General features: G+C 63.5%; 2 protein-coding genes across 2 annotated transcripts; both read right to left on the bottom strand.

The window, feature by feature from the left end:
- Window positions 1-639: 639 nt before the first annotated feature.
- PDK2 (pyruvate dehydrogenase kinase 2) lies at window positions 640-7,448 on the bottom strand. Its single transcript, XM_079551082.1, has 10 exons — window positions 7,366-7,448; window positions 5,552-5,623; window positions 5,179-5,363; window positions 4,085-4,174; window positions 3,698-3,775; window positions 3,503-3,579; window positions 2,897-2,995; window positions 2,693-2,800; window positions 903-1,016; window positions 640-822 (listed from the first exon to the last, which is right to left on the bottom strand). Exons 1-10 carry the CDS (start codon window positions 7,431-7,433, stop codon window positions 682-684), a joined length of 1,032 nt encoding a protein of 343 aa, XP_079407208.1. The 5' UTR covers window positions 7,434-7,448; the 3' UTR covers window positions 640-681.
- A 2,186-nt stretch (window positions 7,449-9,634) lies between these two features.
- LOC306957599 (integrin alpha-3-like) lies at window positions 9,635-14,165 on the bottom strand (the record flags this gene model as incomplete). Its single annotated transcript, XM_079551083.1, has 10 exons — window positions 9,635-9,784; window positions 11,077-11,202; window positions 11,298-11,396; window positions 11,499-11,612; window positions 12,327-12,440; window positions 12,579-12,749; window positions 13,098-13,200; window positions 13,294-13,371; window positions 13,940-14,019; window positions 14,106-14,165. Coding segments are annotated over 10 exons (1,095 nt in total), but the record flags the coding sequence as incomplete, so codon positions are not given.
- Between the last annotated feature and the right edge of the window lie 6 nt (window positions 14,166-14,171).

Below are 14,171 nucleotides of genomic sequence, written 5' to 3' on the forward strand. Positions count from 1 at the left end.
GACTGGTGGGGTGAAGAGGGGATAAGGGGGGTTCTGTGCTGGAGTTGGGGGGGGTTGGAAGAGAGCAGCTCCTGTCCCCAAACCTGGCTGTCCCTCCCCCTGTCACCACCACCCCCAGGTGCCACCATATGACACCCCCAATCCCATGGGGACCCCAGGGTGGGAAACTGAGGCACAGAGAGCAGGAGAAAGGACTTCGCCGTGGGGAAGACACAAAGAGGGGGGGGTGTGAGATCCCAAAAAGCCACACCAGGCACTCAGTCAACACCCAATTTACTGTTAGCATTTGGGGGGGGGGGGGGCAGAATCCCTAGAAGGTCAGGGCATGCTGGGGGGGGGGGGGGATCAACCCCTTAGGGGGTATGAGGGGGGGGGAGGGGGCACACAGGGGTGAGGACAGCTCAGTAGTGCAACACAAGGAGTTTTGGGGTGGGGGGGTCCCCTCCCACAGCCAGTGCTGCCGGGGGGGAGGGGGGGGTTTACAAAGTGCTGCTGCTCAAACTGGTCGGGGGGGGGGAGGGGGGGGAGGCCCTCGCTGCCCACCGTGGGGCAGGCATTGAGGTTGGTGGGCTGGAGACAACAAGGGCTTCCCCCTCCTCCTTCTCCTAATGCCCCACTGCCACCCCCCAGCTCCCGGACCTGAGTGCCGGCGCAGTGGGGGTCCCGACGGTGCCCCCCACCCTATGGCACACGGTAGGTGGAGGTGTTCTTGGGTTCGGTGCTGGGCACGCACCAATCCCCTGCCTCCTGGCTGGCCTGGTAGTGCCGCCACGCCGACTTGTTGTACACCGGCAGCCGCTCCACCGAATCCGTGGAGAGAGCCTAAGGCACAGAGGGGAGAGATGGGCACGGCCCCAAAGGGATCCCACAGAGGGGGAGGGATGTGGGGAGGCTGCCCCCACCTTCAGGTAGATGACGGCATCGGTGCCGAAACCCTCCATAGAGAAAAGCTGCAGGTCCCCCTGGAAGTACTTGGCGTACAGGCGGGAGATGGGCAGCCCGTACCCAAAGCCGGCCTGTGGGGTGCAGGCAATGGGGGTCAGCACCCAAAACGCCCCCCCTTCCCCCCCCCCCAGCACCGCGGGTGGCACCGCATGAATGCAGCTGACTGTGTGCCACCCCAGTGCCGCATCCCCTGAGGTCGCTGCCAAGTCCCCAACCTCCACCTGCCGCCCCATGCACCCTATAAGACGGCCCCACACCAGCCCCAAAGGTCCACGTGGCATCCCAGAATACTCCCATGCCAGCCCCACGCTCACCCAACTGACCCCACGCGTCCCCACGCCGCTCCACGCGTGCCCAGAGAACCCAGTCTGCTGCAAAACCTCACCGTGGTGACCCCAAATACCCCCCTGCAACCCCAAAATACCCACCTGTAATCCCAAAACCTCACCATCCCAACCCCAAATACTCCCATGTAACCCCCAAACCTCACCACGCCAACCCCAAAATCCCCCCCTGTGACCCCAAGATATCCAAGTGCCACCCCCCCCCCAAACCTCACCGTGCCACCCCCAAAATGACCCCACTTAACCCCTAAGCCTCACCACGCCAACCCCAAATATCCCCATGCAACCCCAAAACCTCACCATGCTGACCCCAAAATACTCCCATGCAACCCCCAAATATCCGATTGCCACCCCCAAACCTCACCATCGTGGCCCCCAAATACCCCTATACCTAAATACCAGTGGTGACCCCCCCCAGGACCTTTCTGTCACCCCAAAAGCTCACCATGCTGATCCCCAAATGCCCCCCATCACCCCAAAATACCCCCATGTGACCCCAAACCTCTCCACGCCAACCCCAAACCCGACCACGTCACAGCAAAGCGCCCCAAAATGAACCATGCCCACACAGCTCCAGGCACCCCTAAATGTCCCCATGCCACCTTCCAAGTGCTCCCAAATGTCTCCAGTGCCTTCTCCCAAGCACCCAAAAGTCCCCACGATGCTCCAAGTGACCCCAAATGTTGCCAGTGCCACCTCCCATGTCCCCAAATGTCCCCATGCTACTCCAAGTGACCCTCAGTGTCACCAGGGCCACTTCCCAAGTGTCCCTACCTGTCCCCACGCCACTCTAAGTGACTCCATGACCTCCATGACTCCAAAAGTCATCAGTGCCACCTCTCCAGTGTCCCCATGCCACTCCAAGTACCCCCAAATGTTCCCAGTGCCACCTCCCATGTCCCCAAATGTTCTCATGCTACTCCCAGTGACTCCAGACATCCCCAGTGCCACCTACCAAGTGTCCCCACGTCACTCCAAGCATTACCAAATGTCCCCATGCCACTCCAAGTGACCCTCAGTGTCACCGGGGCCACCTCCCAAGTGTCCCCAAATGTCCCCATGCCACTCTAAGTGACTCCAAAAGTCATCAGTGCCACCTCTCAAATGTCCCCATGCCACTCCAAGTACCCCCAAATGTTCCCAGTGCCACCTCCCATGTCCCCAAATGTCCCCATGCTACTCCAAGTGACCCTCAGTGTCACCGGGGCCACCTCCCAAGTGTCCCCATCTGTCCCCACGCCACTCCAAGCGACTCCAAATACCCCCAGTGCCACCTCCCACGCCCCCAAATGTCCCCACGCTACTCCAAGTGCCCCCAGATGTCACCAAGCCATCCCCAAATCCCCCCCAGTGCCACTTCCCCACCCTGAGGTCCCTCCCCCACCTACCAGGGGGGCACCGACCATGGGGGCCCCCCCTGCCCCCAGCTGTGGGGTGGGCGCAGTGGAGTACATGTAGCTGAAGAGACGCTCGATCTTACGCAGGGGGACACCCAGACCGCGGTCACTCATCTGCAAGAGGTGACAGACGGTGACAACGAGCCCCTGTGTGACAAGCAGGGATGGGGGGGGGACCACAGGGGAGGGGGGGGGTGACCCTGAACACACCTTGATGGAGACGTCCTCCTGTCCCAGGGCCACCAACACGTGGATGGGTGGCAGACGGGGGCTGTTCTCGTGGCTCTCCACGGTGGCTCGCATGGCGTTCTATGGGCAGGGGGCTTTAGGGACCCCCTGCAGATCACACTGGACACCCACTGGGCATCCCGCCATACACACCCACCAGACACCCCTTGGACATCTCCAACCCCCAAATACCCCACTGGACACCTCATGAGACCCCCCCCTCCCCCCAGACACCCACTGGTCATCCTGCTGGACGCCCCCCAGAAACCCACCAGACCCCCCCCCCCCCAAACAACCCACAGGACACCCATCAGACACCCCTCAAACACCCCATTAAACATCCCAGCAGACAGACATCAGATAGACGCCCCCCAGACACCCCCTGGATGCCCCCTGTGGACCCCCCCCCCCCCCCTCAATCCCCCCAGACACCCATCGGACACCTATTGGACACCCCCCCTGCCCCCCAGACACCCCCAATGCCCCATACACCCCCTGCACACCTCCGCAGCCCCCTCTCCCCACCCCAAACACCCCCCAGCCCCCCACCCACCCCCTCAACCCCCCCTCCCCAAGTTGCAGCCTCACCTTGAAGAGCTCGAACAGCATATGGTAGAGGTGTGAGGGGACGTAGACGATGCTGATGGGCTGCTGGGCATTGCTGGCTGCAAGGCACACATCAGCCTCACCACCCCTCCCCAACACCCCAAAATCCCCCCTCTCCCCCCTCCCCAATTCCCTATAGGGACGCCCCCTACCTCCCCCCCCCCCCCAAGCCCTCACCGTTCACCTCCTCGATCTCCAGGTCAGGAGAGGCCATGTAGTATTTGTCACACAGCAGCTTGGCCATGTTGTAGGCGTCTGCAGAAGGCAATGCAGAGGGGGGTTCCCATCAGGTTTGGGGGCTCCTTTTTTTTTGCATCCCCCCCCCCCTGTAAACAGTTCATTTTTGGACATTTTTGGACCCCCAATGGACATTTTTGGACCCCATTTTTGGACCCCAATGCAGACCTGCTGACCCAACTCATGACACAGATGGCTCCCGGATGGAAAGATCCCACAGCAGGGAGATCAGAGAGACCCTGAGCTGCTGGAAAGGCCTCTCCCCCCCCTCTTCCTCTTTGACCCCCCCCCCCACCCCATACTTTCACACCCCAAAGTCCCACACACCTCTCACCACGCTGGCCACGCTGCAGTGGGGGTCGATGCTCCCAATGTGTTTGGGGTGCGCTGGGTTGGTGCCGCCATCAAAGAGCAGTGCTGGGGGGGCACAGGGAGGGGGGGGGGGGTAGGACCCCATATATCATCCCTGTAGGACCCCCAGATCTGCCCCCTTCAACCCTCCGCTGCACCCATCTATGCCCAAAGGTGGATTTATGGCGGGTGGGAATGTGGGGGACAGGGATGTAGAGGGGCAGGGGATGGATATGGGGCAGGGCATGGTGCTGGGGCATGGGCAGGGGACATGTGGGGATGGGGGGGACACCTATGGGGGGGGGGAGGAGCACCTGGAAGTTGGGAAGGGGGCATCTGGGGGTTGGGGGGGGGGGTCACAAATAGGGGTGAGAGGAGACACCTGGGGGTTGGGGGGGGTCACAAATAGGGGTGAGAGGAGACACCTGAGGGTTGGGGGGGGTCACAAATAGGGGTGAGAGGAGACACCTGGGGGTTGGGGGGGGGGTCACAAATAGGGGTGAGAGGAGACACCTGGGGGTTGGGGGGGTCACAAATAGGGGTGAGAGGAGACACCTGAGGGTTGGGGGGGGTCACAAATAGGGGTGAGAGGAGACACCTGGGGGTTGGGGGGGGTCACAAATAGGGGTGAGACACCTGGGGGTTGGGGGGGGGGTCACAAATAGGGGTGAGATACCTGGGGGTTGGGGGGGGGGGGGTCACAAATAGGGGTGAGAGGAGACACCTGGGGGTTGGGGGGACACCTGAGGGTGCAGCAGGATGCTTGGGATCGATGACCTCAGGGACCTTTAGGGTTGGGGGATGCTGATGTCAGGAAGCAGGGGGCGTCCAGGGCTGGTGGGGACACTCAGGTCCTAAGGGATGGTGGCGGGGGGGGACGCAGGGGGTGACAAGAGATGCTCAGGGTTGGCAAGGACACCCAGAGCAGGACTGGGACAGCAGGGGTGGGAATGGGATGCTCAGAAGCACTGGGATGCTCTGGGGACGGCCAGCGCTGGTGGGGCACAACCAGGTGACAACAGAATCGGGAGGGGGGGGGCACAGAGGGGGGTGCAGGTGGGGACACTCACTGTGCTGGTTGATGAGCATTCGGATGGAGATGCGGCTCAGGTAGAAGCGGTCGAGGAAGTATTGGATGTTCTGGTTGGACACCGGGTCGTCCCCATAAGCGTCCTTATACTCGATGACTCCCTGTGCCATGGTGGGCACCACGTCGTTGTGGCGGTTACGGATGGTGACCAAAGCATTGGTGAACCTGGGAGTGGGGGTTTGAGGGGGTGGGGGGGCTGAGGGGTGATACGGAGTGTGGGGCAGCTGGGGTTGGGGGGGGGGGGGGGATGGGGGTTCCCATAGGTGGTATTCTCCCCATAGGAGAATACAAAACGGGGCTGTGGTGCCAGAGGTGATGCTACAGGGGGGGGTGGGGGGTCACCCCACACTCACTGCCCCAGCGTGGTCTGGTCTTCAGGATCCTTGTCGAGGAACTGCATGATGTCCAGCAGGCTCTGCACGTACCTGAAGGAGGAGATGGTCACCCCACGGCCACCCCAAACGGAGGGGACACCGACAAAGGGACAGGGGCTCAGCACCCCCCCTTACTAAACCACCCTGTGCTCATGGGGAGGGGGATGCGTGCTCGTGCCCCCAGCCCACAGCATGGCAACCATGGGGACAGCAGAGACAGAGCCTCCTCCAGGAGGTCACAGCGATTTGCCCACCTCCCATACGTGTGCTTGAACAGAGGGGCACTGCCAGGCCCTGCTACCCCCCAACTGCCCCCCCCTTCCCCCCCCCCCAGTGCCACTGGCAGTGCTGGCACAGAGCTGAGGACACAAACAACTCGTCACGTGGTGGCTGGGAGCTGGGAGCGGGGCCAGGCTGCCAGCACCACCCTTAAAGGGACACCCAGAACCTGCCCCCAGCTCACCCACACAGCCCCCCCCCCGGCCAAGGGGAGAGAAGGGACAGCAGGGACAGGAGGACGGGGCAGCACCGTCGGTTGAGGACCCCTGTGCGTGTCCCCGTGCAGCCACTGTCACCCCAGGCTAAGAGATGGGTGCTGCTATGCGGGATGTCTGTGTCCTGTCCCTGTGCCACCGACCCCCACCAGCACCCCATGGACCTGCTGGGGAGGACAGCTGGCAGCGGTGGCGGGGGGGACCAGAGGTGGCAGCAATGACAGAAGTCGCAGTGGGATCTGTGTAGGCCGTGGAGGTGGGACCCACAGGGACAGCAGGCAAGTGATGGCAGAGGGACCCATAGGGGCACCTAGCAGGTGGTGGCAGTGGGATCGACCCCTCTGGGTGAAAGCAGTGGGATCCATAAGGGCACAGGGCAGGGGACAACGGTGGACCCATCCTGGTGACAGCAATATGAACTACAGGGATATATGGCAAGCGGTGGCAGTAAGACTCTCTGAGTGACAGCAGTAGGATGTATGGGGACGGCTGGCATGTGGTGGGAGTGGGACCCGTCTGGGTGACTTTGGTGGGACCCACAGGGGCATGTGGCAGGTGACAATGGTGGGACCCCCCCTGCTGACAGCAGTAGGACCCATGGGGCCATATAGCAGGTGGTGCCATGGGATCAGACACCTGTGGGTGACAGCAGTGAGAGGCATATGGTGGCAGTGAGATCCCTCTGGGTGACTGTAGTGACATGGGGCCACCTGGCTGATGATGGGACCCCTATGGGTGACAGCAGTGGGACCCACAGGAGCATATAGCAGGTGACAATGGTGGGATCCCTCTGGGTGACAACAGTGAAGCCCAAGGGGGCACTTGGCAGATGGTAGCAGTAGGATCAGACCCCTATGGGTGACAGCAGTGGGATCCATAAAGGCAGACAGCAAGTGACAATGGTGGGACCCCTCCAGATGACAGTGATAGGACCTATAGGGAAATGTGGTGGCAGTGGGAACGGATCCGTTCAGGTGACAGCAATAGGACCCACAGGGGCATCTGGTAGTGACAGCAGGACCCCTCTGGGTGACTGTAGGGGGACCCATAGGGGCATCCAGCAGGTGGCAATGGTGGGCCCCCTCCTGGTGACAACAGTGGCACCTATAGGTGAATAGGGCAAACGACAATGGGGGGACCCACAGGGACACCCAGCAGGTGGTGGCAGTAGGACCAGAGCCCTGTGGGGGATTGCAGTGGGACCCATAGGGACACACAGCAGGTGCCAACGGTGGGACCCGTCCCGGTGCCACCCAGCAGCTGACGATGGGGGCGATGTCCCCACGCTTCTCTGCTCACCAGCTCTGCACCAGCTGCACGGAGGGGGTGCGCAGCACGCGGTCGGGCAGCAGGTTGATCTCCTTCATGATGTTGGAGAGGCGCACGGGCAGCTCCTGCCGCAGGAAGGTGAAGGATGTCTTCTCACAGGCATTGCTGGAGCCTGGGGGGGAGGCAGGAGGGGGTCAGCAGCAGCCCTGCAGCTGGATGAGCCCCCCCCCCCCCCCCCCCCAGCTCCTCATAGACCTTCCTCCAGTATTGGGAGCACTGAGGGCATGGGGGGCAGCTCGCCCAGGAGAGAACCAGTACAGCCCAGTACAACCAGTGTGCCTTGATCATAGGGGATGAGGGCATTGGGTGCCATCAGATGGGGTTCACCCCACGGGGAGGTGGGGGGGGGGGGGTGACACAGGGACAGACCCCAGGGAATGGGGACCAGGGGACAGCGCTGCAGTTCGGGGGGACGCGGGCAGGGGGACGTGGGCAGAACGCGAGGAGGAACCCGGCTGCCAACCTCAGCAGGGCAGGTAAATACGGCCCTGAGCTTAACCGCTGGGGGGGGAGGAAGGGGTCTCAACCTGGGGACCACCCCCCTATCTCCGGTGTTTGCCGGCGTAGGGATGGCGGCCGCCTGGGGGGGGGGGTCGTGCCCATGGCGGGGGGGCGTGGAAATCACCGGGCAGCCCCACCCCGGACCGGCTGTTTACGGACAGAGGGGTACGGACACACGGACACACGGACACACGGACACGGCGAATTCAACAGGCCGGGGGGGGGGGGGGGGGGAGGAGGGGCTGCCCTCTCTTCCTGCTGTACCCCGGTAGGGGGGGCGCTATCCGGGTGGCCGTCACCGGGGTTGGGGGCGGGGGGGGGGGGAGGAGGGGGGGGGAGGAGCGGTACTCACCGAAGTCCAAGAACTGCTTCATGGAGAGCGGCGAAGGCGAGAACTTGCTGAAGTGCTCGATGTAGGTGGGCACCCCGGCCAGGGCCGCCCGCTTCTGCAGGCATCGCAGCAGCCGCATGGCCGCTCCGCGCCCCCCGGCCCCGCGCCCGCGCCCCCCCCTCTGACCCCGCGCCCTTAGGCCACGCCCCCCCGCCGCACGCAAACAACCCGCCCCCCGCTCTGCCAATCACCGCCCTTCCGCCAATCAGCGGCCGCCCTTGCAGCCGTGGCTGACGTGGGACACGCCCCTTAGCTGGCCCCGCCCCTTGATGGTCAGACCACGCCTATTCTTATTAACCCCTTCGTGCCCATCGCGCTGCCACCGCCCTTTTCCCACGGTTTAAGCCGCCCGGTCCCGCACACACCGCATGACTCCCCTCAATCCTAAACCCACGGGGGGTGGTGGTGGTTCTGCCCCATGCATGGGGACTGTTGTCACGGCTCGCCTGCAGCATTTCCCCTTTCAGGGTATTTCTTCCCCCCCCCTTCTGGCACACCCTTTCCCCTTTTGGGGCATCCATTCCCCCTCACCCCCTCTTTTTACCTCCCCCTTTTCACCCCCACTCCGGAGCAGACAAGGGGCAGATGAGAGGTTACAAATCCCAGAGCGAGGCTTTATTAGCCCCCAGCAGAGGGGGTGAGCATGGGCCGAGGTGGGGGGCACAGACACCCACCCACCCCCCCCAAACCCCAGTACCGATCCCACTCTGGGGCTTGACACAAAAACGCACAGAGAGACATGGAATAATTTAACCCCCAGAGCTGTGTGGATTTGGGGGGCAGCCCCCAGAGCCCCCCATGGGGGCTGCAGCTGCTGTGGGGGGGGAGGGGATGCACGACAAGCTCCCATTCTGCACCCACCCCCAGCAAGGGCTGAAGGTGCAGGATGAGGAGGAGGAAGCAGGGGAGGAAGGCACGAGCCCCCCCCCATAGCACAAAGCTGGGGGGAACCCCAAACCCAGCGCACAGGCAAAGTGTGTGTGTGTGTGTGGGGGGGGAAAAGGGTGCACCGGGGGGGGCAGTGAGCGTGTCCCCATGTGCAAGGACTCGTCCCCACGTGCAACAGCGCGTCCCACCGCGGGGAGCCACCACAGGAGGGGGGAGAGCGTCAGCACAGGACCACGAGGAAGGCACTCAGGAGGAACCAATGGGGGCTGAGGGAGGGGAGGGGGGGGGGCAACACGAGGCTCCCCCCCCCCCGCCCCCAAGCGTGGAAGAGGCACAGAGGTGTGCAAGGAGCACGCAAGCCGCAGGGAAGGAGCGATGCTGTGCTTGTGCAAAATCACACCGCACCCCCACCGCTGCCCCGTCCCGGGGCGGGGGGCTTGGAGCGGGGGGGCGCGGGGGTCAGTAGTATTTGTCTGGCTGCTGCCAGCTCGTCACCCAGTGTTTCTTGCGCCGGGGGCCGGCGGGCGGGTAGCGCTGCTCCTGTCGGATCCGCACCGCGTGGTATTTGGGCATCACCCGGTAATAGCGAGTCCGCTGGAAGAAGTCACACTGCGGGGTGGAAGGGGAGGGGGGGGAAGGAAAATAAATATAAATGAAGCGGTGGCGTGTGTGTGTGTGGGGGGGGATGGGGCGGCGGAAAGAGGCTCCGGAGTGGTGAATAGCAGAGCCGGGGAGGGAGAGAGAGAGAGAGCAGAGCCGGGACCACCCCCCCCTCTTTCCCCCTCCCCCCCCGTGCCCTCAGGGCAAGGAGTGGAGAGGCTGAAGAAGAGGAAGAGGAAGAAGAGGAAGAGGCCGTCAGGTGCCACCCGTGCGGGTGCGGGGCATTACCGGGCGGGCGGCGCGGGCGCCGGGGGGTGCAGTGGGGCTGCGTTTCCCCCCCCCACCCCCGTTAGTAGTCGTCCGTCAGCCGCTCGGTTTCCGACGGCTGGATGCGCATCTCCGCCTTCTGCCCCTTGGCCTCGTACATTGCACGCGTGCTGGCCCGTCGGAAGAAACCGCACTGCGGGGGGGTTGGGGGGGTGGGGACGCGGTTCAGGGCACCTCGGGGACCCCGCGCCCTTCGAGGACCCCCAACCCCACCCTTGTCCCCGGAGGTGCCACACTGGGCTGATGACGTTGGGGGGATGCTGGAGGTGCTGCCACCGCTCACCATCCCCGAGCATCCCTTGGTGTGGCTGTCAGCTCTGCACCCCTTCCTTCTGCAGGAAGGGCAGGGGGTAGAACAGCAGAGGGTGGGCGTGGAATGGGGCAGGGAAAGAGGATGGGATGGGGAACGGGGTGGGAGAGGATGGGGAACGGGGCGGGATGGGGCTGGACAGGGCAGGGGATGGGATGGGATGGGATGTGGATGCAGCAGGGAATGGGGCAGGATGGGGAAGGGACAGGGATTGGGGTGGGATGTGCCATGGGATGGGGACAGCATAGGTATGGGTATGGGATGGCAAGGCATAAGCTTGGCATTGTGTAACCTTAGAATCCCCCAAACTGGAAAAGACTCGTAAAGATCAGCTCCTGGCACAGCACAGGCTATGGTGGCACAGCACAAATATGGGATGGCATGGCACAGATGATACGGGATGCCACAGCACGGGCACATGTATAGGATGGCATGGGATGGCACAGCACAGATTTAGACATAGGATGGCACAGCACAGGTTTAGACATGGGATGGCACAGCACAGGCAGGGAATGGCACAGCATGGACACAGGGTGGCACAGCATCGGCGTGGGATGACGCAGCACGGGCACACGTATGGCACAGCGCAGCACGGATACGGGGTGGCACAGCACGGGGTGGATATGGCTGTGGGATGGCACACCGTCGCCTTCCCCCTTCTCACCTTCCACAGCAGCACAATGATCAGCCCCAGCAGCAGCAGCCCCGCCGCCGCCGCCACCAACACCAACCACAGCGCCACCTGCGGCGGCTGCTCCTCCGTCAGCTCCGAGTCCACATCCACTGAGAACTGGTGACGGCAATTGGGATGAGGGGGGGGGGCACATGGGGAGCTGCCCCTCACCCCCACCCCACATCAGACCCCCTCCCTACCCCATTGCTTACCCGCACCGTGTGGTTCCTCATGTTGATGGTGGGGACGTGGGTGCGGAGGAACAGCGTGGCGGTGCCGTCCACCTTCACCCGGTCGAAGCTGCGGTACTCCTGGGGACAACAGCACCGTGGGGACGGGGCTGAACTCCCCCCATCCCTCCCAAATAATCCCCTTCAATCCCCCCCCCCCCCCCCCTCCCTTGCAGCACTGACCTCGATGAAGGTGCTGTTCCACACTCGAGCGCGGACGCGGAAGGTTGTGGGGTGCTGCGCTGCAGGGACCGGGCACTCGAACCAAACGCAGCGTGCTGTGCCTTGGGAGCAGCTCTAGGAGGGGGCAGGAGGGGACCTCAAGGTTGGTGGAGGGAGGGGGAAGTGGGGGGACACCACCCCACATTGCCCCATGTAGGGATGGGGGGGTGGGAGGTGAGGGAAGTGCATGTGAATGCAGCTTGGGGTGCGCTGCGTGTGGGTTGGGGTCACTGCACAGTTTTGGGGTCACCGCGTGCAGTTTGAAGCCATTGCACACACAGATGTGCAGTTCGGGGTCACTGCACGCTTCAGGTCATTGCACACAGGCAGTTTGGGATCACTGCACACAGATTTGCAACATGGAGTCACTGCACACACACACAGCGTGAGGGCACTGCACACAGATGTGCAGTTTGGGGTCACTGCACACGCACAGAGCTGCACGTGCCAGCCCCAACTTGCTGCATGCACACACTGCTGCACGGTCAGTGCATGCAAACAGCTGCTGGCTCTGCAGGCTGCCTCCTGCACGACGTCCAAGCTGCTCACAGCACTCTGCCAGCAGACAGCTGCCTCCCAGTGGCTGCAGCCAGCAGTTGTGCACCCAGCTGCACCCTGAGCTTGCCGCATATGCCTGCAGCCCCCAGCCACCCTCTGCAGACCCCCTGCAGCCCTCAGCCCCTCTGCAGCCCCCACCAGCCCCTGCAGCCACTTTCTGCAGCCCTCCCCTGTAGCCCCCAGCACCCCCCTACAGCCCTCAACCTTCCCCCTGCAGCCCCCCTCACTTACCAGCAGCACTTCTGACTTCGCCTTCTTGCCTGTGGCCAAGGTAATGGGGGGCTCTCCAGGCTCAGCCCCCCCCAGCTCCCGTCGGTGCCGGGTGGGGGTCCCATCCTCCAGCAGCTGAGTGATGGTGAGGGGGAGGGGGGGGGGCAAAACCCCAAAAGCCATCAGTGTGGCCACGGCCCCATGGCACAGGGCGAGCAAAACAAGCCCGAACCCAACACAAAACATGGGTACCCCCACCTGGTAGCCACTCACCGTGAGGTTGAGGGGGTTGACGACCCCCCCGGGGGGGCTGCAGGTGCCGTTGCTGTTGATTCGGATCTCGGTGGGGTACAGCAGCCATTTGCCATTGGGGATCTCATAGGGCCACTCGAAGCCCAGCACGATGGTGCCCAGCGTGCCCAACGCCTCACCCTTAGTCATCACCTGTGGGGAACAACGTGGGGGTGGCACTGGATTCAGATTATACAATACCAAATTTATGCTATGCCATCCCACGCCCATGACTGTGCTGCCCTGTCCTATCTCCATCCCATGCCACATTCTCGCCCCATTCCCTGCCCTTCCCATCCCCATTCCCTGCTGCATCCCATCCCCTGCCCTGTCCCACCCCAATCCTCATCCCTCCCCAATCCCCTGTCCTATCCTGCCCATATCCCACCCCATCCCTGCCCCATCCTGCCCCATGCCCACTCTGTAACACCTCATGGCTGCATGCCAGCGAGGGGCCCTCCCAGCCCCTCACTGCTCCCCCCTCAATGTCCCCAGCCTCACCTGGAAGTCGAAGGCCAGCAGGCTGCCCACATCCTGCTCACTGCGCATGGCCGATTCGCCCATCACCGTCCCGCTGAAGTGGGACTGCAGGTGTGCAGGGGCTCTGGGGACAATGTGGGGGGTGGGGGTGTGAAGGGGAGGAGCGTGAGGCAGTGCTGTGAGATGGGGCTGTGCGGGGGCCGGGGGCTGCGCTCACACGCTCAGCGAGGACTGCAGGCTGTAATCCACCAGCAGCTGGGCCAGCACGGGCTGCAGGTCGTCCTGCGTGCTCTGCCTGCACACAGTGCACCAGGTCAGTGCCTGCTGCCATCCCTGTGCCCCCCAGCTCGGCGTGCATTGTGCCCCCCGCCCTTTACAGGGCACCAAAGCAGATGTATGCGTGCTGGATGCACAGATGCATTTCCATTCAAGCACAGGAGAAGCCAACGTCCCTCCCCCTCCCCTCCATCCCTTCTGGCATCCCCAGGGCGCCCAGCAATGCCCCCCACTCCAGGGTGCCACTCCAGGGTGCCCCATCCTGCCCACACTCCTCCCTCCAGCCCCTCCCAGAGCTGCAGCACTGATGGATGTGACACCAACACGTTCCCACCAAGCACAGGAGACCCCAAGGTCCCCCCCAGTGCTGTTTTTTCCCATCCCTTTGCTCCCCTCAGAGCCACCCTTTAACATCCCCATGTCCCCACCCTGCCCACAACCCCACCACATCAAGCCTCTCCCAGAGCATCAGTGCTGACGGATGCAACGCCAGCACTCCCCCACCAAACACGGGAGACCCCAGCATCCCCCCCCAGAACCATTTGCCCCATCCTCTCCCCCCCACACCCCAGAACGGAGCCACTCACGTGGACAGATCCAACCACACCGCCACCTCCCGCGTGTCCAGCGTGATGCCAATGGCCTCGAAGGTGATGATCAGCTCTGCCTGCAACAACCCCCCCCTCCATGGGCGTGGGGTGGTAGGGACCCCCCCCCTCCTACAGCCTCTCCCTGCTCCAGGGCAGCACTCACCCTCTGGTTCCGTTTGAAGGGGTTGCCCAACTCGCACAGCACCGTCTCTGCAAAGGTGCACGCCGC

The sequence above is a fragment of the Tetrao urogallus genome (assembly GCF_951394365.1).
Source record: "Tetrao urogallus genome assembly, contig: scaffold_283, whole genome shotgun sequence".
In the NCBI taxonomy this organism is placed as follows: domain Eukaryota; kingdom Metazoa; phylum Chordata; class Aves; order Galliformes; family Phasianidae; genus Tetrao; species Tetrao urogallus.